This window comes from Lissotriton vulgaris, chromosome 5 (genome assembly GCF_964263255.1).
Source record: "Lissotriton vulgaris chromosome 5, aLisVul1.2, whole genome shotgun sequence".
Lineage (NCBI taxonomy): Eukaryota > Metazoa > Chordata > Amphibia > Caudata > Salamandridae > Lissotriton > Lissotriton vulgaris.
The window spans coordinates 181,502,385-181,529,550 of record NC_141693.1 but is presented as its reverse complement, the minus strand read 5'-3'; the positions used below and the strand labels follow the sequence as shown (position 1 = coordinate 181,529,550).

The 27,166-nt window shown below is 41.3% G+C and overlaps 1 protein-coding gene across 2 annotated transcripts in view; it reads left to right on the top strand.

Annotated features, from left to right (window-relative positions):
• The window catches only part of STXBP1 (syntaxin binding protein 1), a 273,418-nt gene that overhangs the window by 104,507 nt on the left and 141,745 nt on the right, over nucleotides 1-27,166 (top strand). For both annotated transcript variants that reach the window (XM_086921113.1, XM_086921114.1), the window contains exon 2: nucleotides 12,506-12,555. In XM_086921113.1, coding sequence (XP_086777239.1) covers nucleotides 12,506-12,555 — 50 coding nt within the window. The remainder of the gene's footprint in view (nucleotides 1-12,505; nucleotides 12,556-27,166) is intronic.

The following is a 27,166-nucleotide window of genomic DNA, read 5'->3' as shown; positions in this document are numbered from 1 at the left end:
GTCAAAGGGTCATTCACACTCAGTTTCCATCCATGACAGAGTACTACATGGTGTAATGGTTCTGTTCCCATCAGTCAGTTGCTATCATGCCCTCTAAATGGCAGCATATACTAATCACATGTGCACATCCATTAAAATAAGTGCACTTCAGTGTCAGGGCTGGTTGTTTTACATGTTTTACTTAAATAGTTCCCCTGGTAAACAGCGTTTACAACAATGTCATTACATCGCGCTACTATTACAACGCAGTCATTACAACGACCGCATTGCTAGTACGCGATGCATTTACATCGCAAGTCATTTCAACTACTTGCACCAGGGGGTGTTGAGGTATTGGAAATTAATTCCAACACCTTCCCTACTGTTGCACAAACTGGCGTAGGAATAGTAATTAATACTATTCCTTAGTCCAGCGCACCCCCTAGTGGAAGTCGGTGTAACGACTTGCGATGTAAATGCATTGCGTGTTAACAACGCGGTCGTCGTAACGACCTCGTTGTAAAAGCATGCAATGCAATACATGGCAATGTAATGCGCCATATTCTGTTCACCTTTCACTTCTTTGCTTCGCTTATTTTTATTTTCTTAAGAGGACACCACAGTTTTATACGCAGTACTAACAGATCTCTAGTTTGCCGCTCATTTCATCTGCAGTGTGCTCCATCGCTCGGGTCCACCTCCTCTAAACCAGGTGATCATTCTGGAATGCTGTTGTCCATAGTGTATTATTATTTTACCATTCAAAGATGGTCAACACATTGGTTATAAACATAGCAACCATGCTGGAACTTTAAAACAACATTAGACTTGTGTACAATACCTCTACAAGACGGACTCTCACTGCTATGTTTAGTTTTTTTATTGCAAGGATATGGCCGCTGTGTTTAGACGGCAGCATGTTTTTTTTCTATTTCTATTCTTTTAATTTGCCTGGTATAAGTTGTGAGGGACAGTGTGCATGCCTAAGACGATGTGACTGCCTTAAGCAATCAATGACACAAAAAGTACTTTCACTCACAAGCCGGACCTGTTAGAATTGCCAATGTTTGTTCGTGTTTGTAACAATTTTTCCGCTGCAAATTACGACTTTGTATTCACTAAGTTACTTGCAATAACTTTGCACATGCAAAGTCTTTTTTACATCATGCGCATCATCACTTAAAATATACACTTGTCAGTTCTAACAGAAAATAATACACATATAACAGATGCTTCATGTAAAAACGAATATTTTACATTTCAAATTATTAAAATGTAATCATCCTTTTAAACACTTGCTCTCTAACCTTATTGAGAGGGTTCTTGGGTTGTCTTACAAATCTCTTTATTCAAATATATGGCTCATTTCAACCTGCGGCGTAGTAAAGGTTTGAAGGAGCAAGCCTGGATCATAGTAGTTGTTTGGTCTCTTATGCACAAATTAGGCAAGGAAGAAGCATATGACTTTTCCTCTGGACCTTCTCCTTCAGCATTGTCTACATGGTTTTAAGTCTGGTTGAAGCCTTCAGCCATCACGTAAATGGACGCTGGTACAGCACCTTTAGTTCCACCAGGTAATTTCCCCCGTAGGTCCTGTGTAATAGATGTAAGGTTGACACTAGTTTGAAGGTGAACTTCATCCAATTATTGGCCATTTAAAGTTCTTTGTTACAGCATGGCCCATTATTCACTGACTGATCTTACCTGGGGGTATCTGATAGCATCATTTATTGCAATGAGGATGCATTTGTTCTCTGAAACCATGGAAGTAAATTTACATTAATATTTTTACCTTGTCGAAGATTATGCCCGCTGCAGATACTGGTACCATACCATGGGCATGACCATCATTTTCTTTTCTCCCCTTTTGTTGAGTTGACACCCTACCATGTCTTGCATTGTTTTTCCCTGTCCAAAAGTGTGTGACAGTCAGAGCTTCATTTTAATCATACCTAAGTATCCTGCTAATTAATGTGCAAACCTCCAGAGGCTCTCTGTAGGAAATTGACATACTTCTAGGCAACAATTGTATTGAAAGCCAAATCCGTGCATCACTGTAGAGCAGTCCACCCTTCCAGTAAACCTTTATCAGCCCATTGGCTGCAAATCTAGTTATCCATCAGCTTCTCTAGCCCCAATAGTATGAGACAGCCTAGGGGTCTACCTATTCCTTGTTGCCCATTGTTGACTACAGCCGGTTCCACCACGTCCGAAGTAAAGAAGGTTTAGCTGACAATCACCATAACATTGTGCCCTACTAATAGAACACAAGCATCCATCATTTCAAAACTTTATTCGATTCAATACAGAGAATCATAAAAGTAGAAATACATTTGCAAACACAGTTAAAAATTCATTTTGAAAGACAATTTTTACAGTTTATGGCACTATAAAATTCTTTGGCAGGTAAAGTCACAAAACCATATTATTACATTCAGTTAATCATTTCTGGGTGGTACATAATTCATTGAGCTAGGGTGTTTTAAAAACAAGTAAAAGTAGGTAGTAGAGAAGATCACGATGCAGAAATATAAAGTGTACATATCAAGTGGTCTGATTCTTGAGGCAAAATTTAGCCATACCGTTTCCTAATCAGGAGTGACACTCGTATAAAATTCAACATTGCACAACAGACTGCAGGGGATGACAGAGATAGTAGGAAATCATAACCCTCTTTATAATGGCGTAGTTGTTTTTCCTTGAGAATCGGTTTAATAAACCTGATTCTCGGGTCTTTGTATAAGGAACAAAAAAGAACAAGATGCATTGTGTTTTGGCTATCTTTGTTATTACAGGTGCAAGGAGGGAGTTCCTCGCACCAGCCCCTCTGTATGGGAAATGCAAAAAGAAAATGCAAAGTGTGTAGCCTAAATCTTGTCAAATAAAAGCGCCATTGTACATGATTTGTGAAGGTCAGATAAAACTGGTGCTGTAAGGCAGCCTTAGGGGCATAGGGGCTGTCCATGGAGTTTACAATCGAAGATTTCCAGTAATTCGATTTAATTACATTTTTAATATCTCCCTGTATATTTTCAGGATTGTCAAAGGTATCACCCAAGCCTATTTTATGGAACATTTCGTTTACATAAGATAACCAGGGGATTTGATTCATATTTGACAATTTTAGACAGTCCTGGAGGATGTCTTTAGTGAGCTGCAGATCCTCCGATAGCCATATTTTGCCCCATAGCAATAAAGGCGAAAGACGAATTGTGTCACTCACATATCTTAAACCTAATTCATTGTGGGCAAATCTGTTTGGGGAGCCTGATGGGATGGCCAAGACACGTTTTAAAAATTTATTTTCCATGATCTGTACCGTGTCGGGGCTATCTGTCCCCCAAACCCCTGCCCCGTAGGTAGCAATCGACAGACATTTAGCTTTGTACAGAGTTTTTAAATGTGTAATAGGTTTTTGGCCTAATTTGCCACAGAAGTGGAACAGTCCCTCTATTGAGCGACTAGCACTCTGAACTCGTGTCTTCATTAGCGGTGCCCAACTTAGTTTATGATTAAAAAGGTTTCCCAAGTAATTAAAATTTTCAACCTTGTCAATGACGGAGTTGCTTACTACAAACTTTCTGCTCTTGGTGCCCTTAGGGCCACAGACCATGATAAAGGACTTAGCAAAATTTACTTTAAGGTCTAGGTCCAACATAAATTTGTGAAAGGCATCAAGGCAGTACTGCATACTGTTTGCTGTAAGTGTCATGAGTACCGTATCATCGGCATAGGAAAGCATTGGAATGCTTCTGCCGTTGACTTTTGGAAAATCGTGACAGTTGTCCAATAAGTATTTTTCCAAGCCATTAGTGTATACAAGAAATAAAAAAGGAGCTAATATGCATCCTTGTCGGACGCCCTCGGTCGAGGGAATGGACTTGGTTTTCTCTCCCCCTGGCCCAAACCTTATGGCCACAGTAGTAGATTCGTGAAGTCTGCGAAGCAGAGTGACCAGGGGTTCCTCAAAACCCATGACCTCCATCATTTGCCACAACTTACTACGACACACAGTGTCGAATGCACTTGAGAGATCCATAAAAGCAAGATGGATTGAGGATTTTCTTTCATAGAACACAAGCATGTAGGATACAAAATGGCTATAGGGTTGGCATAATGTATTCTCATGCAAGACTTAGTATGAGCAGAAAATGGTTTGCGGGTAGCATGAAACAGGATATGTGCCACAGCCCCATGCACTGCGCTAGCACTGCGCACTGCATGATCATGGAAACTGTATAGACATAACTGGGAGCTGGTACCTTGTGCGCCTTTTGTACATGTGTCTACTCCATGTGCGACTTTGACTTGAATGCCCTTGCATGCATAATGTGCATTAAGCAGTTAGTCTCATGAGATTTAATTATTTTACCCAAACAATAAAGTAATCATTACTTCCACTCCTAATGTTTGAATGAGTTCATCTTCTTAACCTTTCTCACACTGCATTCTGTCTGACTGTACAAGAACAAGGAGAGAGACAGCAATAGTCCCTTAGCTCAGCCCTGTTCATTCCAGGCATGACTGACACGGCAGGCACCATAGAAGACTCAGCAACTTGTGGATTTCTGGAAGGTGCAAGGGTTAGCAGCCGGCCATACACAGGTGATCTGATCCTCTATGCCTGTCAGAAAAAGACTCCTCATCAAGCCTCAACACAGGGCAAAGTAACATATCAATAATACAAATAAACACCCAAAACCATGATACTCCTTTATGGTAAGGCAATCTGGGGATCCTGCATACACCCCAATTTACTCTTGAGAAGCACCCTAGCCCAAGGGAGAGCTAAGTTCTGCTGCGCAGCACACAAGTACTCAAGGTCTAAAGGAATAAACTTATCAATGTGAGGGAATGAGGGAGAGTAAGACAGCAGTGCTTGTTTTCCAGGTACACAAACCTGTGTACATTAAAATATTCTGCTGCCCTCCCAGACATCAGAAAATGTTGTGGAAGATAGCCACCAGCATGGTCACTCAGGCAGAATATGATAATCACTACATAGTACTTTGGAGGTACTCCCTCAGGTGCAGAGAGTGTACAACTGTAACATATGCTACTAAGAGATCTGCAAGTCACCCTTGCATATGCAAACCAGTGTAAATATGACTGTGCACTAAAGCCTATCAAACAGTTTGCAAATGGCAGGGCCACTCTTACCAATCACCCTGCATAGCAGTAGCATGCTATTTTCATATGATACACAATCTATAAAACATTAACTATGTACCTGTATATGCAATACTAAACCATGCATTCTTCGAACGGTTGTACGTACTGCTTGCCACCAAATACCTGTCAACGGCATGCAACCTCAGAATGAAAAAATAAATAAATACATTCCTTCATTATTCCTCAACCCTTATCTGTAGCTTTCATTTTGTCAATGTTGCCATCGGTCGACAGTTAAAGAAAGATCTTTTTCCTTAGAGGGCACCTTCTTATTAGGTAGACACTGACCACATCATAGGCATAGTCCTACAGGTATCTTTTAGGCAATTCCATTTCAGGATAATCAAATGACTGATTAATGCAATTGAAATGATCAGTGAGTTAGTGTTGCTTCCTGAGACAAGAATGATTCAAAAGTAATAACATTGAGATGATGCATAAAAGGAATGATTATATATTAATCAAAAGAGCATGGGCTCAATGTTCACCTTGTTAGCACACAAGATGCCTCTTTAGATCTACCCAAACAGAGCTTAAGCTCGCTGAGGACAAAGTCATGAACTGCTTCTAATACTACAATACGACTGCTCCAGTTGCATCCCAACCTCGGTTACATCACTCCTTGGTGTTTGATGTGTTCTTCCTCTTGAAAGCAGCATATCGGTTTAAAAACAAAATGAATACATAGAAGAATACAGACAACACTGACTGGGAGTTCCAGCAGCTCCCTCTTTTAAGTCAGGAAGATTCTAAGTCAAATACATCATTCAACCAGAGGTACCCTATTTTGCCTGCTGGAATGCCAGTATTCTTAAAGTGAGAGCCTTCCAGAATCCCTCACCTGCCTTAGTGTGAAGATTTGGTTTGAGAGTCTGAGGAATAAATGAAGAAAGCGAGGAAAGCAGCACCAGGGCCCCTCCTGGGCGTGGACACCCCAAACACAGTTGCAGAAGGACGATTAAAAGGGGACTGGCACACACTTTCAAAGACTCCTTACAGGCAGCAGCTTTTCAAGACTTTGTTAGTGCTGAGTGCAAATGAATTCTCGCCTACTGCTCACCATTACCTACCTTCTCTAGGTCATTTCTGTGTGTAGACAGAACTCTGATGAACAGCAAAGCATCAACAGATGTCTTCCTAGATGCAAACGGTGACATCAGTGTAGGCCATAACCAGCTGTGATTCCTGGTTGACTTAAACTCCTTGTTCAACTGCCCGCATCTCTCCCGCAAGAACCACTGATGGTGAATTTGAAGGGTCACAGTTTCTCCAAACTTATCTCCTAAGCGATACACTCAGATGGACACATCTTGTATGCAGTCCCCTCCCCCCTGAATACTTCACAGTAAGAGGAATGTTCTATGTTCTATGGAGTAAACCACCATCTCATTTTAGTTATAGTCAACCTTACCAAAAAAACACAGCACCATCAGCAAGAGGCCTCACTCTCAAACCTCTTGTAACACCATCAAAGAACACATTGTTTCAGAAGTAGAGAACCTGGAACTACACCTCATAAGCAAGATAAACAACTTCCAGTCTATGCAAACCATGATTAATAATGATTATTAAGATTAAGCCCCACGTAGACATCAGAATGTGGCCACCTTCAATCATCTCTCTGTCCATTTCAAGTGACTGGTGAAGGCAAGGGCCCTGGCAGGCTCAACTTTGGACCCCATTCCATCCCAAATCTTCCAGGACACCCTGCTCTCAATGGATGGTGCCATCCCAGTAAAAACCATTGTCAACTATTAGCTAACTTCAGCCACCCCCTCTCTGACCTCAAAAACTCTTACACCAGACCGCTTATCAAGAAGAAGAAGAACCTAAATCCAAGAGACCCAGCAATTTATAGTATCATGTCCAATGAATGGTTCTTAGGGAAAGTGCTTGAAAGAGCTCTCTTCTCCAGATCTCCAACGTCTTGGGAAACAATATATTTAGAGACCATAATACTTGGCTCAGCCTATGAGAGGCACTGCATCTAGCCTGCTCTCAGTTTGGCATAACATGAAGACTACAGTGAATAGAACTAGCATTGCTGCACCTCTATTAATGGACCTCTCTGCAGCTTTTGGCACAATCCACCACCACTACCTTTTCGGCTAGGGGAACCTGGGATCCAGAGAACCATCCTAGACTGGAACTTTTCTTACTTCTCCCCTTTTGCATTATCTCCATTCAACACAGAATCTGGCGCAACTCCAAGCTTAATCATCACACCGCTCCTCTTCCACACTTACTTCAGATCACTACCAGACCTCATCAAATCCATACAATTTAACCTGCTACAACTAAGTTGACAAAACATATGGATATAAAAGTTGCATATGTGTATAGCAGAGTACAATTTGCAACCCACAGCGATCCTTAAATGACATTTGTATTGTGACTCTATTTACTATAGACAATCTTCCCATTCACTGAAATATTGAGCTTAAGGAGTTAGGAAAATTATGACCTGACTAATTGTAGCATTGTTACATTCGTTTCAGGTGAACAAGCATGGTTTTCTCCTTATGTCATATTTTCCATAAAACGTTTTCCCCAAATGGACCAAGTAATTCTGTCTTAGGCAGGTGTCTGCATTGACCTGGAAGCTGCAGGTGGAAAATTTACCATAGAGAATGCTCCCTTGTAATGAGGGACCTGCAGACATGCTTTCCATTTCATGAACAGATGTAGTCTAGTATCACTGCTAAGAGGTCAGGTGGTATAGACTGAAGGCTGGTCCTCAGCTCAACATGTTTCCCATTAGTTAATGAACAGGAAAAGGGGTACAGCATCTGCAACTAGTCCAGTTGCAGTGGATGTAATCGGTTCTGTGCTTAGCCAAAGTACAAAGATTCAGTAGCTAAACCAATTATGTATAATGGTCTTTAATCTTAAACTCTATATTTTAAAAGGCTGTTAAAAGTCAGGGGCGTATCCAGCATGCTCTGGCTCCTTCATTCTGCGAGGTTGAAATTATTACCATTAAATGGCTTTGATGGGAAAGAGGTGGGAGAGAGGTAAAGAGATGTAACATGAGGGATGCAAAGTGTAAAGAGAAAGGGCATGCCTAGAATGTATGGGTTACATCTAACAGTATATGAGAGCTCCAAAGCATGTACAATGGCCAAATATAACATGCCTGGACTCTTACAAAAGATAACCTACAGAAAAGAAGAGTATGTGGCTTTTGGGTGTCTTCCAATAGAATGTGTCTTTGAGTTTTTGACCCTCTCAGAAGACCAGTCTTTTGAGTATATGGAGTAATAGCGTGTAGTTGGGAGATCCCCGTCACTGCACGTCCGTGTATATATGAGCATTGCATAGAAACACCAACAGGATTTTGAGGATCTTTACAAAGAGAAGGGGTGTATGTTGAAAACTCACAGGGGATGATAGATCTGTTTTTGGAAAGTTGAAGAAACAAGAACCTACGGCTTGAAAGCCTCATAAGAGTAGTAGTTTATATTTTAGAGAGCAATGTGTAAATATGCACAAACTATATATAAATGTGTGTTTTTGAGGGCTGTCAGATATTGGTTGCTGTGTCTAGGAGGTCCAATGCGATGGCAGCATGTGTCCAAAGTGAGTCCAAAGGATCCTATTGTGACTCACATGATTTATTTATTTATTAAACTACCTCTTTAATTCGAACTTAACAACACGTGCAACTCAGCTCCGTGCATTCACAAAAAGGCAAGAGCAAACATTGGTACATTATTCCAGTTAATAATAAGAGAAGAACCTATGCCAACCATTGAAGTTATATAATTTCCCTTCTGTTCTGTAAAAGTGAAAGTCCAGAATTGCAGGGCACAGCTTTTCCACCTTGTGTATCTCTTCCTACAAGTTTGGTAAACTGGCTTTATACACTGCACTCTCTAACTACAAGTGACCACTACAGTCCCAAGTCCCATCTTTAATTAATCCCAAATAAAGCCCTAAGTTGCTGTTGGTTATTAGGGCCACAAAAGTACCCCTGTAAAATGCCTCAAGAAAGTAGCTCTGCTCGACTTCATGTGGAGTGATAGTCTTTTGTGTAGCTGAAGGTATAACTGTTTTCATTGTCTTGAGGGCGCTGTCTTATCACCCAGTGTGTAAATAGAATGCATTTCCCAGCAGTTCCACCACCAGAATATGTGCATAGAGGCTGCAGCACAAAACTGGAATCATGCTCAAGTGATGCTTGCTGAGGCAGTTGAAACTGAAGAAACTTCTGTGCTGAAAAAAGGAATGGTGTTTCTCGTGTTTGGCTTGATGTTTTTTTAAAGATCTTTTCCTGTTGGGAAAGAACCTATCAAAATCCTTTGTGCCCTGGGTGAATATGGCATTTGAAATCCGAACTGGGCTCCAATTTATTTGACAGACGAACCAGGACCCATCTCCTCAAAAGAAGCACATGAGTACAGGACCCCTCCAGTCTGTACTGTGCAGATGACTCACCCATCAAACCTGCGTTGACCTAAAGGGTGCCCATCACTCTCCAGCTAGGATAAAGTTCTCTTGACCTGCCTGGCTGCAAGGAGCATCCATCAACCAACATATGACAGACTGACTCTCCTGAGGTACAGCAGCCCAACCTTCCAGGGGTAAAAAGAGACCAGAGAAGCCACGGGGCAGGTCTGACAGGATAGGAAATATCATGGCAAGCGCATGTGAGCTGCCAGAGCAAAAGCTAGCCAGGTGGGAATACTAACTCTGCATTCACCAAAGACTACATTTTTCGAGGAACATTTGTTAGAAAATGTTGTAATAATTCCCCTGTCAAAGGTGGGATGTCTAGGCCACCTCTGCCCTCCATCTACTCATAGCCGGTCATTGAAACAGACTCCTTGACTTCCTCCTTTGTACTGTGAGGTTATAGAGGGGGTATGCAAGTCCAGCTCTTGACCTTCACCAGGAGTGTAGAAGGGGTATTCCCATCCAGCCTTTGACCTTCACCAGGAGTGTAGAAGGGGTATTCCCATCCAGCCTTTGACCTTCACCAGGAGTGTAGAAGGGGCATTCCCATTCAGCCCTTGACCTTCACCAGGAGTTTAGAAGGGTTATTCCAATCGAGCCGTTCACATTCACCAGGCTCTATGAAGATCCAGAAACCAGCAGTCCTTGGACAAAGCTTGGTACCTGTGAATATTGGCTCTTGTCTGATGCTGGTTCCATACCATCAACATATAAGAGCAGTAGCTCCTTACAAAGGCAAGAAGGATCCAACTGATGTTTCCAAATATTTACCACTACCAGTAGATTCCAGGATGTGGTTCAGTTTATCCTACCTCATTCTGGAAATAAGCAGGGATGATAAGTGTAACAAGGCAGTCACACTGGTGCCAAGAGGTGTGAACCCACAGAACCCAAATATGTATATCTTAAGCTATCTACTAGGAGTAACTGGGCACTTTTTGCTTGCTTGTATTAGGGACCATTTCACCCTTGCTATGTGACTACCTACATTTGAAGTGCCATGACTCTAGGTACTTCCAAGGTACCAGAAATCCTTGGCAGACACTAAGGTCTGGGCTATATTTGTGTTTCACAGCTCCCAATCCTAACCATAAGATGTCTGAAGCTGTAAACATCCTGGGAACAAAATCCTGACTTTGATAGATTGGGAAAGGGATTCATGGATACCAGTATAGCCCTAGGCAAGCTTGACAATAGACAAAACCTTCAACGGAACTGTTTTCCAAATGTTTCTACCTTCAAAAGTACAAAGTTTGAAAGAGCAGCAGTATCTTCATTAAACTGCTAGGGCCTTCAAACAGATAGTGGGGTCTAGAGGAAAGGCCCTCTATGCCTCTTGCCATTGAGAACACACCGTAGCTCACACCTGAAGCTTTATTTCAAGAAGGGTAAACTCTTGCTTAGTGTGGACTGGTGCCCAGAGATGACAAGGCAGAACAGAAACTAATAATAGACCACTGTCCAGGTAATCAAGAATCAGACCTATTAGAAGCTTTTAATGAACCCAGACTCCTAATATTCCGCAGTATTCTCTGCCTGGTGCATGAATCCTCATTCGAAAAGAAAACGTTCTTGGACAAATTTCTGGGCTGCACCTGAATATGTGCCGTCACCTGACAGCTGGCCTTACCTGACTCAGTGTTATCACCAGCCACTCTATGATTATGTCTCCTGCTGCTTAATCACCATGTAGTCCGTAGCTGTTTTTAATCCCAGAAACACATTCAATATCTTATTTATGTTGGGCGACATCCCTTCTTTCCCTTCAACTTCTTCTCAGACATTTTACTTTAGTGTTTTGCTAGGGTCACCGAATGGTATTTTGGAGACTGGCATTTTAGTGTACAAAGACTCCAGACCACCCAGAACGCCACCACCAGACTTATCCTCAACATCCCTTGCAACACAGACACTGTGCCCCAACTGAGAAAGCTACACTGGCTACCAATCCAGAATGCATGCCAATTCATACTGCTCACTCACACATTTCAAAACCCTCCACAACATCGGACCTGCCTACCTCAACCACCCTTTCAACTTCCACCAACCCACCAGGCAACAGCACTCCTTCTCACTCCCCCTCATGCAAATACCCAACCTCTGCAGGAGCAAGTCAGGAGGGCGCTTCTTTTCCTACATCGTCACCAAAACCTGGAATGACCTTCCACACCACATCAGGACCTCCCCATCCCTTCTCGAATTCCGTAAGAAACCGAAGACCTGGCTATTCAACTAGGAACACAATCAGCCTACTCACCGACTCCAGCGACTGAATACTCCTCATGTGATAAGCGCGCTCCACAAAATCTCATAACAACATGACAGGGCAGCAGGCAATTTTAAGCTTAATATTTTGTACATCAGTCATGACTGAATTTAAAAGTAAGGGAAATAGGATGCAGACTTTTTTTTTTACTTATCTGCAGTGATAATTGTTATCTGTGGGCTACCTCATGAAATGGAAAATGTTGAACACTCTTATATGTAGAGTTATGGATTCCTCTGGATCCATAAGAGAACGTGTTAGTATTGCTGCCAGGTTCTGAACATGTCAGAAACATTGAACGATAGGAGGGAGAGGATGGGTATTTCAGATGTCGGAGAACGATGATGAACTGCTGATGGTAGCAGACTGGATCGAAAGGTGCTATGTGGAATGGTTGTATTATGAGCATCTCCTATGCAAGATATCACATGTTAGACCTCGGAATGCTGAAAAAATCATATGTCGCTATAATTAGCGGCTTTTATAGAACACAGTCTTATGCTAGACCACATAAACTGTTCTTTGGAGTCATTTTCAAGGATATCTTCAATGGAATATAGCATATGTTAGATCAGGCGAGTGATGCTTGTTGACATTTCCTGGAGAGCTGATGTGTTTTCTGTTCCTTTGCAGAAATCATGCATGATGTCATACGGAAGGTGAAGAAGAAGGGAGAGTGGAAGGTAAGACATACTTATACCCATTAATAGAAGCTAAAATGTATGAAACATCCCTTTCATCCATTGTCGCACTCTATTCAATAAATGTCTGTTGCAGCTTGTGGCTTCTGTGGCTGATGTCCCCTCAACAATGCCACATCAGACTATGAAGTCACACTGCTTGCATGTAAAGTTTGAACTACGCTTGAATTAGTAGCAACCGGGGTCAGATATGACTGATGTTGCTTTGCTCTGCATGTGGAAAGTAAGAAATTGCCCCTATTCTATATTACAGTTAATTCTGACACTGGCCGTAAGCGCTCGATTGCTTGCACACACCCCAGAGAACACACTCCCTCTTTCCAGTTGAATGATGCTGTCTCCGCCGGCCTATTATTGTGCCTCAGTACTTTCAAGTGATCCAAGAAATATGCAAACGCTCTAAAAGCAGCCAACTTTGACGAACATCTTCCCTGTTTTCTCCTCCTCTTCTGTCCCCTCATGCATTTATTTCTCTCTCTTATACATGATGTGCCTGCACGCACACACATTCATACAATCACATGCATGTCATATACACAAATATAAAAGATTTGCCCTAAAAAATTTAGCACCACTCCCATCCTTAGTGGCTGCCACCCAAATGATGACATCCTCAAACCCAATCTAAAGTATCTTTACCCTTGTCTATGGCAGGATCACTCCCAACAAATCGCACCTTGAATCTCAATAGAAATGCATGCGAGGACTCATGTGAGTCAACATAGTATATTACAGCTAAGACAGCTTCTCATCCGATCCCTGGCAGCTTTTTTCCATATATATACCCCCTCGCCAAACACACATCGCACCACAAGTTTCAGATTCTTAAAGTGACAGCGGCATAATGTCGGAAGACATAGTACGAGGGCGGGAGGCTGCCTCCAAGGAATTGTTCAGCAATCTACCCAAAGTAACCAACAAGGGGATTGCCACAGCATCGGGCGCACAGGCGGCTGCCTCAACAAATGAAGCACAAATCAAAGATCTCTTAAAGCGCTTGGAAAAGTGTATGCGCAGCGAATGTACCAAATGGTGGGAACATAAATCACTGTCGATGTACATAGCGGAGGGTCGAGTCCCTCGAGGCTTACGAATTCTCCTGGCACCAAGCTACGAAAAACCTCACCCTGAAATGTTAAAGAGATGGGGTCAAAGTAATTTGGATGCATCAGCTAATCTGGTGAAGTTACTCATAGAATACGCGGAGATCGATCGTTTGGAAATGCTTAAGGAATTGGAGGAAATTAATACAAATCTGCAAAAAATTTGAGCCAAACGACACGATAGCATCTTCCAAAAAAGCAATACAGGAACGATTAACCCAGCATGAAGAGAAAATTAAAGCGCGTAAGGCCTACAAATTCGCACGCGATAAGAATGATTACGAGCAAGGAAGAATTTACACATTCGCGCGCAAATTTGAAAGTGCCAAACAAATAAAAATGAGTCAGAAACATGCTCCCGCAAACGTACCATCCACATCAGTGGGAAATCATCAAGATGTTCATGCAGAAGCTGCTCCTGGAGTTAGCGACACTGATTCAGTCAACAGCAGTATATATTCTGATGACAGTAGTTCGACTAACACAACCACAGGAGGGCCCCAAATGGTACTCGACCTGGGCGAAGAAGCTGATTTTTTAGTAAGTGCGCGCCTCCAAACTCTGCGCCCTCTCAATCGGCGTCAACAACAGCAACAAAAAAGGCCAGAATCAACAGAAGACCCAAAGAACGCCGGAAAAAACACAAATGCAAACAGCAACAAAAAACCCAAAAAGAGGAATCAATATTGGCGCAAAAAGAACTAAAAGATAAAACAATTGTAAATCTTTTAACTACAACACTTACTGCAGCTGAAAATCAACTACTAAGCCTAGGATTATCGCATTGTCCTTTGACAGACTTTAATTATGCTTCCACCAGAATAGACATTTTTCGATACATACTAAAATTGAAGCTACGCAAGTTTTTCAATATAAAAGATGGTCTTAATAACAGCGTGGAAACAACTAAACTATAGAACCATCTACGAGTGCACTTCAGGCCCGGGATGCAAGAGCTTTACTTACCTTGCAACAAATGGGTAATGACAACAGCCATTGGATTGTAACCTGACCACACAACAGGAACTTGTGGAAACAGATATTGAGCAATCTGGTGCGGACATGAGCCCGTTAAAACCCACTTCTTGTTTCATGCCAACCATGCCAAGAGACTCCATCGATTCCTTTCATGAGGTAGTTACATCTGATTTGAAAAAACTTTATCACCAGGTGAAACATTGGAAAAGAATCAAAAGCCATAAAGAGAAGCAATACTGGGCCCTCATCTCGAAACTCAAGAATGACCATCAGAATATTGTGTGCAGCTCTGATAAAGGGGGAAACATAGTGATTTGGCCTCAAGTACAGTACAATACTGAGGCAAATAGACAGCTTTCAGATATCGCTTGTTACCAGATCTCTAACACAAAACAGTATGAACATGCTAGAGATTCCCTAAAAAAAGATGCTCCACAAGTATAGAAGAGAGGGCCTGATATCAATGCAGGAATTTAAATTCCTAAATGTTGACCAACCAATCATGCCCAGGTTTTACTTAATACCAAAGATACACAAAGGTATGTTACCAACTCCGGGCAGACCGATAATTTCTGCCATAGGCAGCATGGCAGAACATTTGGCGCAATTTATTGACTATTTCCTACAAGAGCTGGTCACTAAATTACCTACCTTCATCAAAGACACTGGGGACTTTTTGAAAAAAATCTAAGATATTCCATGGACAACAAATTCGTTACTTATAACTATGCGAGCATAGAACATCAAGCAGGTCTGAGAGCACTAGAATATTTTTGGGGAACAAGACCTCTCCATTGTTATAATCACAACAAAATGATTTTAGAATTTGTAACATGGTGTCTCCATCACAATTATTTTGTCTTTGGCAAAAATGTATACCTACAGAAGAGGGGTGTTGCCATGGGGGCCTGCTTTTTCCCCAGCTACGCGTGCTTGCACGTAGGCTGGTGGGAGAGGTGGGTCCTCATGGGGGAGCACTTTCAAACATTCTTGGAGCATGTAGTTTTATGGGTTCGTTATATAGACAACGTGTTTTTAATTTGGAAGGGTGATGAAGAGAGTGCCAGATCTTTCATCTCAGACCTAAACATCAACTCAATAAATTTAAGGTTTACATCAAACATCAGCAGAGATTATGTAGACTTTCTAGATGTCAGGGTATCCTCAGATAACAACAAACGGTCAACCACCCTCCATAGAAAAGACACAGCTGGGAACTCAACGCTTCATGCGAGCAGTTCCCACCCACGTCACGTCATAGACAACATACCCTATGGTGAATTACTGCGCCTTAAACTAATCCTCAACAGTGAAGAGGAATTTGTCAAATGCACCTCTGATGCAGTGATTAGATTCAAGGCCAGAGGGTACAATGATAAAATACTCAATATGGCAATTAACAAAACTAAACAAAGAACCAGAGAATCACTGTTCTTGCCAAAATCTTCTACCATGAATGTGAATACAGATTCAGCCAACTGCAACATCAGGTTTATTACATCGTTCAGTTGTCAGGAAAGAAAAATAAGGGCTATCCTGACCAAGAGTTGGCCTATTCTTATGACAGACGGAGTTCTGTCATCCCAACTCCCCAGCATTCCCATTATTACATTCTGCAGAGGTCCCTCTATGCGGACATTAGTGTCTAACCCTTTCCCTGAACGACCCAAAAGTACATCTTGGTTTAAACCCCGGCCGGGGTTTTACAAATGTTCAAGTTGCAGGGCATGTAAATTTGGCATAAATACCACCCACTACAGCACCCCTTTCAGTGCTGTTCCATTGTCCATTAAAGAAAACTACAGTTGCAAGACAGAGTATGCTGTATATGTTCTGGGGTGCACCTGTGGCCTGGGATACGTTGGTAGCACCAGGCTACAGGTGCATGCCAGAATATTGCAGCATCTTATGGCAATTGTCAACAATGACAGTTCCTACCCTGTCGCGAGACACTTTAAAAGTACACACAACAATAACCTTCAGTGTCTCACCTATTTTGTACTCACCTCTGTACCTAAACCTCGAAGAGGGGGAGACAGGGACAAAATGCTCCGACAACTTGAATCTAAAATGATATTAGAACTAGACAGTAAGGTTCCTAATGGACTAAACACGACAGAGGACCTTTACCATTTTTTATAGGGCTCTATGAAAAATGAGGGGATGCTTACTTTGGTTGGACTACTTTGGGTGGACACTTAAATATTATTATTCCTTGGTTCGGCACCTCCTCTACCCGATTCAGTACTATGATGTAACAATACAAATTTAAATGAATCATCACATTTATCTTATTCTTTTGGAAAATCACCCTTTTATCTGCACTTTTTTATCTACACAGGTTTATACAGATCTGGTTTATTAAACCCAGCTGTATGGGTACATCTAATTTTTTCATGGCAATTTTTGTTGGGTTTCCCCTATACCATTTTTGGTTCCACTTCATGGATTCATCCTCCCAAGCTTAGGTTTTTTTTTGGCCCTACGATACTATGGGGCTGCCATCTAATTTAGATGTCCCCAACGATAATCATGTCAATGGATTTATTTATGAAAGTACTTGGATCAATTAACAGACATTGTATTTATTGATTTGTTTACATTGCGACATTTTGCACATTCCGCAAAGGAAAGAATGGTTTTTAGAATTTTTTGATATTTCAGTGTGGTTTTTAAGTATTTACAATATTACTTTTAACACATGCCATTCTATTTGCACATTGCACAATTGTTTACATAATACGATATCTTGCACATATATATTATGCTGCTAAATGCAAACATACAATGTTTTTAGACTATCAAGTACTGTATTTACCTAGCTTGTAAAAACTTACATTGGTTTATTGCATTTATGCAGATATACAATTTTTATTGAATTTAATCAGAAATATGTTAGTATTAAATGACTAAAGTGGAATTGTCATAGAGCAATTTTGAATAATAAGAGACCTTTCAAATGTCCATTTGTGGAGCCATGTCCACTCTATAGTATGTTGTTTATGTCTACAAGTCACATGGTGTACTTCACAGCATATAAGAATAAGGCTTTTTAAATTGCATTTCACTGTGATCAAGGGCATCTGCCCGAAACGCGTCAGTCCGCTGCGTGCTTTTTGAAACTGGTGCAATAAAACATCTTGCCTTACCTTGGGATTCGCTGGTCTTTGTTCGCCACTGGTTGGAGGTTTAAGATCGTTTGCTTGGATATATATATATATATGCAGCGTGAACAAGGGCTCTTTTGCTCGAAACGCGTCGATGGTTCTGTTGGAGTAAATAAACGAACATCTTGCTGACTTTGTTGGTCCGTTCCTCATTCTTGCTGGCGTGGAAGCGGTGTCTGCGAGCGCAGAGCATGCTGAGGAGGAGCTATGTTTTTCATTTATATATATATATATATATATATATATATATATATATATATATATATATATATATATATATATATATATATGTATATATATATATATATATATATGTTGCAAGAGCTCGTCTTGGCCTCCACGAAACCAAACAGCCACACCAGCAAAGGACGAGGTAGACCCGGATAAGTGCTTCTTTTTTTATTCAATTATAGTGCAACCACATCAGCCACGACGCGTTTCGGCAGATCCCTGCCTTGATCACATGACAACAGTGTCGTGGGATGCACCACCTTTTAAAGTGCAAGTGCATGAATGGACATAGTAAAAATACTATTTACAAAGTGCATTCATCATTTTCATGGTGTCACACGTAAAATACATGAAATAATTGTAAAATACATTTACTAAAGGCATGTAATTCAATCTTAAAAAGATATTTCAGTAAAATACAATAAATTATTAATGCCTGTTTTCTAAATATCCATTCACTGAACAATATAGTGCATCACCGTGAATCGAAATGAAGAGAAATTTAAACTAAAAACGTTTGTATAAACGTGATAGCAAAAAAACCCCTCTTTTTTCCAATGGACAAAAGAAAGATACCCCTATGTGAAAAACAATTTTTTGTGTAAAATTAACACACATATGTACCTTGCCAAAAAACAATTTGAGAAAATTCCATGTTTTTCATATGGATAAATACAGGGAAAAGATTATTCTAAAAGGATCTATATACACATCTCTGTCTCTTAAAGGGTCTCTCCGATATACATGCAATCAATTATGTCTGTCAAGCTGAGTGATTCCCACAATTGAGCAACCTCTACAAAAATTGATAAATTAATGCTGTTGTTCAATCCACTCACATTATAATTAAAATTGCATAAATAGTTAAAAAAACCCTTTGAAGTATCAAAAATATATTTATAAATAAGTTGTTTGTCTCTTTTACTGTATATATATATATATTTATTACCTACTGGCGGTCGCCAGTAGGTATATTTCGTTAGGACCTAGTTACCATAGGAAATCCCCAACATTCTATTGGGAATAACTTTGGCGCCGATTGAGGAATCTGTGTGTAATTTTCCTTAAAATTGCTTCGCTCCGCACCGCTTCTTCCCTGAAAGTTTCGGGGGATTCGTCAAGCGGGTGCCGAGAAAAAAGGGGGGCCCCAAAACGTGTTTTCCCCATGTTAATTTCCATAGGGACCTTTAGACACGGCTACAGCCCGAACGGCTGAATGGAATTACACCAAACTTGGCAAAATGGTAGGGCCTGGTATGCAGATGTGCCTTTGCTATGTTTGGTGAAAATCCCTCCAGTAGTTCTTGAGAAAATTGAATTTGAAAATTTTCAAATGCCATTTTCTATGGGACCTTTAGACACGGCTACAGCCCGAAGGCTGAACGGAATTACACCAAACTTGGCAAAATGGTAGGGACAGGTATGCAGTAGTGCCTTTTCTATATTTGGTGACAATCCCTCCAGTAGTTGTCGAGAAAATTGAATTTGAGCAAATTATATATCTATATGCGCTCAACATTCTATTGGGAATAACTTTGGCGCCGATTGAGGAATCTGTGTGTAATTTTCCAGAATTTTTGGCCAGCTCTGCTCTGCTCCTTCCCTGAAAGTTTCGGGGGGATTCGTCAAGCGGGGGCCGAAAGGGGGGTCCCAAAACGTGTTTTCCCCATGTTAATTTCCATAGGGACCTTTAGACACGGCTACAGTCCGAACGGCTGAATGGACTTACACCAAACTTGGCAAAATGGTAGGGCCTGGTATGCAGATGTGCCTTTGCTATGTTTGGTGGAAATCCCTCCAGTAGTTGTTGAGAAAATTGAATTTGAGCAAATTATATATCTATATGCGCTCACCGTACGCGTACGTGTGCGTACCCTTACGTGCGCGAGCGAGTTTCTGATTGGCTTGCAGTCGACTATCAACATTCCAAACTGTCCAAACCAGGAAGTGTTGGCCACCATCTTGTTTTACAGGAGAACTGAGGCACAAGAGAGCCCAAAACAAGAGTGGAAAACATGAAAAGGGGGCAGGGTAGATACCCCCCAACCCTCTAGCCCTTCTCAGGGGGTCCCAAAAGGACCCCCAAGGGCAAAGAAATTGCGGGGTACGCGTACCGTGCGCGTACCCTGTGATTTTTTTGTTTTTTTTATGTTATTATCCTTCTGGGACCCCCTGAGAAGGGCTAGGGGGTCAGGGGGTCTCAACCCTGCCCCCTTTTCGCGTTTTCCACTCTTGTTTTGTGCTCTCTTGTGCCTCACTTCTCCTGAGAAACAAGATGGCTGCTTAGGTGGTCCCATAAGGATAATAACATACATAAACATTATCCGCTAATAGAATTAGCATTTTCAAAACCTTTGAAATTTATTGAAAAAAAATATGGGTTTCACGCCTGATATAGTTAGGAATTAGCATTTAAAAAACCTTGCAAATTCACTTAAAAAACCATAGGTTTCAGGCCTTATATAGTTAGGAATTAGCATTTAAAAAACCTTGCAAATTCACTTAAAAAAACATAGGTTTCAGGCCTTATATAGTTAAGAATTAGCATTTTAAAAACCTTGCAAATTCACTTAAAAAACCATAGGTTTCAGGCCTTATATAGTTATGCCTTCTGTGAAAACCGAAAGTCTTAAAATTAGGATTTTTCTCAATTTAGTAGTAGTAAAGTTAGGAGTCCTAACTTTACTACTACTAAATTGAGAAAAATCCTAATTTTAGGACTTTTGGTATTCACAGAAGGCATTTAGGAGTCCTAAAGTTAGGAGTCCTAACTTTACTACTACTAAATTGAGAAAAATCCTAATTTTAAGACTTTCGGTATTCACAGAAGGCATTTAGGAGTCCTAAAGTTAGGAGTCCTAACTTTACTACTACTAAATTGAGAAAAATCCTAATTTTAAGACTTTCAGTATTCACAGAAGGCATTTAGGAGTCCTAAAGTTAGTAGTCCTAACTTTACTGCTACTAAATTGAGAAAATCGTAATTTTAGGACTTTCGGTATTCACAGAAGGCATTTAGGAGTCCTAAAGTTAGGAGTCCTAACTTTACTACTACTAAATTGAGAAAAATCCTAATTTTAAGACTTTCGGTATTCACCGAAGGCATTTAGGAGTCCTAAAGTTAGTAGTCCTAACTTTACTACTACTAAATTGAGAAAAATCGTAATTTTAGGACTAAAGTTAGGAGTCCTAACTTCTGTGAATACCGAAATGAGTAAGTTCATTTTGTGAATACCAAAAGTAGTAAGTTCATTCTGTGAATGCCAAAAGTAGTAAATTCATTCTGTGAATACCAAAAGTAGTAAATGCAATCTGTGAATACCAAAACAGTAGTAAGTTTAGGATTGAGTCTTAAGTTCATTCTGTGAATCGGGCCCTCAGTACTTTCATAAAGCAAACCAGATGCAGAGTGTTATTAAATCTGAGCCTGTATGTATTGGAGGATACTTCATCTTCCTTAAACTCTGTCTATTGATTGATCCGGATTGTGTATCAGTTTGGTGTCTTAATTTAGATGTTTTCTTCTATGCTGCTCATTCAGGTGGTTATTTAGACTTTGGCTCTAAAGCAGGCGCGAAATCTTCCATGGGCAAACAACATTGGTTCAGTGTTCTCACTGAGGGTTTGGGCCTGATTGTGATATCGCTGTATAAAACATAAGGGCACACAAATGTTTGCCCTGATTTGCTCCAGTTTGTATTCTGTTTCTCTTCCTTACTGCCAACAATAAATAGTTGGTTGGAATTCGGCTCACAAAACCCGATCAAATTATACTATTTTTGTACAATGTTTAGTGGGTTTAACGCAAACAATGCGCTAGCAGTTATTTTATCAGTACCTCTGTCTCTCATACTCTTGCGTTACATCTTCACCTGCTCCTTGCTCGAAATTAAGGACCATATCAGGCCTGCATCAGTCCAGCCAGGCGTTTTTGCTGAAAGCACTTTAAGCAAAAATGTAATTCCATGCAGATGGCTATAACATCATGGCGGCCAGTGTGATATATATATATATATATATATATATATATATATATATATATATATATATATATATATATATATATATATATATATATATATATATATATATATATATATATATTGGCTCACAGATTGGTTTTTCCCTGTGCATTTTGTCCTTTTGTTGCTTTCTCCCTGGATCTGTCATGCCTCGTATGGCGTTCCTGTTCAGGGAAATCGAAAATCAAAAGGGCGCTCTAAATAGGGCAGGCTTTCAGAGATCATAACCCGGAGGTCCTATGGCGAATGACCCACTGGCTACAGGTTTCCGACTACAGTGTCAGCTGAGGCTCTTCCATGAGAAACAAGGGGGTTCCCCCTCTCTAATGTATTGTGGGAACTGCAGACTGGAGAACTGGGAAATCTATCCACTGATTCACCACGAGCCTAAAGCTCCTTAAATACTTAAAAGACCCTCTAAGTATTTTGATGCTGACCTTGATAAATGTCATCCTCTCTGAATCCCCAGGGCATCATTAGAAATGGGGATGCAGATCCCTCCCCCCCCCCCCCCCCCTTTACTCTGAGCCAATCTTGAGCGGAGATGCCCTTAGCAGTGTTGCATCCAGCTACTTCTGAACAGGGATGCTGCTGTTATAGAGTCAGTCACAATAGCGCCTAGACTCTTTTCACGTAAATTCAGCGGGGACGGGACAGGAGGCGAGGACCTTAGAGACTCCTTATGTATCTGAGTCCGGGCATCATATGTAGGCTATGGACTCATTGGATTCATTCTATCCGGTTCTCTGAGATTCTGAAAAGAGTACATTGACGCTCTGGTTGACGTAGTATTTAAAAAAAATCTTTTCTCATGATGTCCTTTTCTGTGATGTCAGCAGGCCGAAAGGTGCTGGCACTTCCTGGTAGGAGGAGGCCACGATCCACAGGCCAGTAGACCATTTGTGCTCTGGTTCGAAAATATTGGCTGAGGGTGAATTCTTTATTTGCTGCCCGGAGGTATCCAGACGGAGCCAGCCTCGATGCACAAGTGTATCGCATGAGTATCGATCATTTTGGAACTGCGTCTGCTTCTCTTTCCTTACCGTATGGTTGGATGGTGCGCTTTTCTCCCCCTCTAAGGGTGCAAGTTGGATCGGTGAAAATATCTGTTTAACCTAGTTCTCTCCTCATTCACTAGGCTAGAGGAAAGCAAGGCCATATACCGCATTGGATGTGCCCCTTGTCACCCTATTATTGATTGTGCGAACGCCCTGAAGAAGCTGTGACCAAGATTGTAGGCCTTCACTGAAACACGCGTTCAATGTTCAGAACATTTAATGGTTTACATTTTAAGCAATGCTTTGTGAAGGAAACTAGGCGCAATTCATTTGTATGCAAAATAACTGAATTTTGTAATATTTCTCCCTTCTTTTTTGACGTATTTGTCACCCATTAGTGTATTTTGTTAGTATTGGTTCTTGTTTTGCACAAAGTCCTTCTCAGTTCCCCCAACTGCTGCTGTAGCCAAGGAACCTGCAGCCCGCAAACAGAGGCAAACAGAGGCGGCAGAGTAGATGGCCCCAAAGATCATCCTACTCTGCCTACTGGGCTTTTAGTGAGGAGGTGAAATGAAGATTCAATGCAGAATTATTCTAACTGAAGTAGTAGCTTTACTGGAGTACAGGAGAGTGTCCACAGCTTGCTAGCCCCCCACACATCAACTGGCAAGCTAGGAACACTGGAACATTCAAGAGTTGAACTGTTCCCTCATGAGGTGACATCAAAGAACATAGGTCAGTTACAATACATCTTCCTCTCACCAAAGAAAAGTGTAGAATTCATATAAAGAAAAACAAAAGACCAAATGGAATGATTCAGTGATGACAGCAGAAAGACAACAGTATTGATTATTAATAAACCAGTGGAGCAAAGTCACTTTAGGAAAAGTCACACAAATTATATATGAGTGAATAAACCCCATAGTGTGGGATAAAGAGAGCCCTCAGACCTGTGTCTGCATGAATAATCCTACTGGGTGCGCGGCTTGTGGTTCCGATTGCCTTGCCTTAAATCGCATACTCGTCCCTTGAACTTGGGCGTGCAATCCCTTTCTCTTGTAAAGGACCACCCCACCCTGATACATCACGAAGAGGCCAGCACTTACAGTATTGGCACACACCTCTTACAAGCATACATTGTCATGAAACTTACACAGCCCTTTTTCCTCAATAGTAGTTCTCCTCAGCTGAAACACCTCTACCCTGTTCCTTCATGAGTAGGTGATATATTCATCCACAACAATTCCTCTGTAACTACTGCCACAACCTTTCCACTCCTTTCCACACTCTGAATATATTCCACCACTAAACCCCTATTGAACCTCTCCACCATGCTGTTTCTTTGAGGCCACAATGGAGTCATCAAATGTGTAATATCACACTTAAGTAAAAAACATAAATCAGACATGATATTCGAAGTGAACTGAACACCATTGTCAGTTCGAAATAGAATTGGAAGGTTTTACCTGGGGGTGAGAGACAGAAAACTAAAACATAATGCCATCCACCGTAAGTAGGGCAGGTGGGGTTATGTGCTTCCTCTCACAGCTCATACTCTGTTGGGCCTTTGGAGGAAGTATTCCAACGACAGAGTTGATAGTAGCTGTCTAATTCAGGCGGTTTGGAAGCCAGCGTACTCCACGGCGTGTGTGATGGAGTATCCTGCCTACCAAACTCTGTATAACCTCCTGAATCAGTAAGAATTTGAATGGATCCTATGATGAATGGAAAGGGAAGGATTGTCAGGGGCGGCCTTGGGCATGTGCAAGCTGTGCACCTGCACAGGGCCACCAAACCCCAGGGGCCACCACCCCAATATATATCCTTAATATAATAATCCTCTGAGGATGGATACATATTTGCATGGCGGCCCCTGGCAGGGATTTGGCAGCCTCCGGCTCTGTTCCACTTCCAAACACCCTGACCCTCCCCCTCTTCACTGGCCTCGGCGCCCGCCCTGCCTGGACCCCCTCTTCCGGGGCCCCCTACCTACGCTCCCTGCCCAGGGCCACCTTGAGCCTAAAGCCGCCCCTGGGATTGTCAGTTATGTGAAAGGGTGTTACTGGGAAGGGTGTCTGAACATCTACAGTGCAGACACAGCTGAGTGTAATAAAGTCATTGCGCAGAGATAGCCGGTGAACTTCTCAGCACAATTCGTGTGCATAACTAGTGAAAACCACTTCCCATAACTTCTTCTCTAACTCTGTCTGTTTTTCCCTTATTGGCCACAAGATATTAAGAACCTCCAACCTTGCATCTATCACTAACCAAATATTTACTGGCCGGTCCCTGTGTTCCATAATTTCCTGAGAATCTGCTGGTTACAAGAGGCTCAAGAAGGACCACACTTCCTGTGATTACTTTTCTCCACAATAAAGAAACCACACAATAATGACAGTAATGCTTCACAATAATGAAACCATAAATTCGAAAGCTGATGCTGAAATGAATATTAGTGAGCTACTGTACGTGGCCAGCATGCCTGGAAAGTGAGTTATTGAATCACCAGTGAACAGTGTCAGATCATTTGGATAATGTCCATACAATGGCTAGAAGAAACTGGAAGGGCATTCAATTGCCTGCTAATGCTATTGCAAAGTCCAATATTCTTGACGGGGCAACAGTGATGATTAGCTAAAAAGGAGGCTATGAGAGAGGAGACTCTGAAAGGGTCCTGATATGGTTGCTGCCCTATTTGAGCAAAGTAGACAAATATAGAAGAGCCCTGATAGGATCGTATTCCTTCCTACCTGCATATTAACAACACCCCTCACACTTTCTACACAATCATAAAGCCACATAAAGGCCAAAGAGGAGCTAAGTAGGATGTGAGTGAGAGAAATGTATCCCTGTGCCCATACGAAATCTGAAAAGTGTTAAGAGCTGCTCTAAGACCATCCTAACACAATATACAAAATGATGCTCAGTGAAGAGTCACCCAACAAATCTCATCCACCTGCCCCAGCTGAAACCAATAGATTCCGACCAATAACTGGCAACAAGATTATGCGCACCACTAAGGGCCAGATGTACTAAGCTCTTTTACATTTGCAAATGGGCCGATTCACAGAATTGACCGGTTTCCCACCCAAACTGCAATTCAGTAACATGTTACTGAATCACAATTTAGGTTTATGACCAAGTACTGATTAGGTATTGTGAAGGGGTGTGTTTAGGCTGTCTCTTCCAAATACGAACCAAATTCCGGTTGCAAAACATTAATACTTTACATACTACAAACTTGCAGTGGTAACCCATTCACAAAAACCTTTGTGAACATTAATAAAAGATTGTTTAAAAGGAGGCAGTGATCTGCTGACCCACTTCATCTTCTTAAATAAACAAAAAACTTACACAGAAACTTTTCTTTTTAAAATACAGTTCCACTTTCTTTAAGGAAACTGGGCTGCATTAAAAAAAAGACTTTATTAAAAAGCAGTCACAAACATGGTGGTAGGCAGACCTAGTAGGCCACCTTCCCAGTGATGGTTTTGATTCATAGTGGGTCGCATTTACAGCCAATCTCATTAATATTCATGGAGGTAGGTCGAATTGCGACCCACTGATAATTAGTAAATTAAGAATCGACCTATTAGTATATAGGTCGGTTCACAAATTACCACCCTGGTCCCAAAAATACTAGCAGCAGCCGTGACCACTTGTACATGCATCTGACCCTAATTTCTAAAACGGGTCTAAAATTACTGACTACAAGATGTGTTGCAAGAAAGGCTGTAGAGATTAGCAGCCAATTGAATGCCATGCCCCTTGCATTTCTCCCAGATCCAAAATTGACCAGAGTAGCTGCCAATTCTTTGAGATTCAAATGTAAAATGCCACAGTGATAGATAGATAGACATCTGATCATTTATTAGTATTATCATGTCAACATTCCCAGAACCAAGTATTGGGAACCGTGGAAAGCCTTTCTGACTAAAATCTAGCTTGGTTGACAGAAGTCTTGGCTTTGAGAGGGGTCGTCTACGAGAACTGATAGGCAGAGGATCAGAGTCTTCACAAGGACTGACTCATGTTCGTGGAGAAGTAAAGTTACAAGCATCTACCATGCAGTATGCCCTAAATGTGAAATTCTC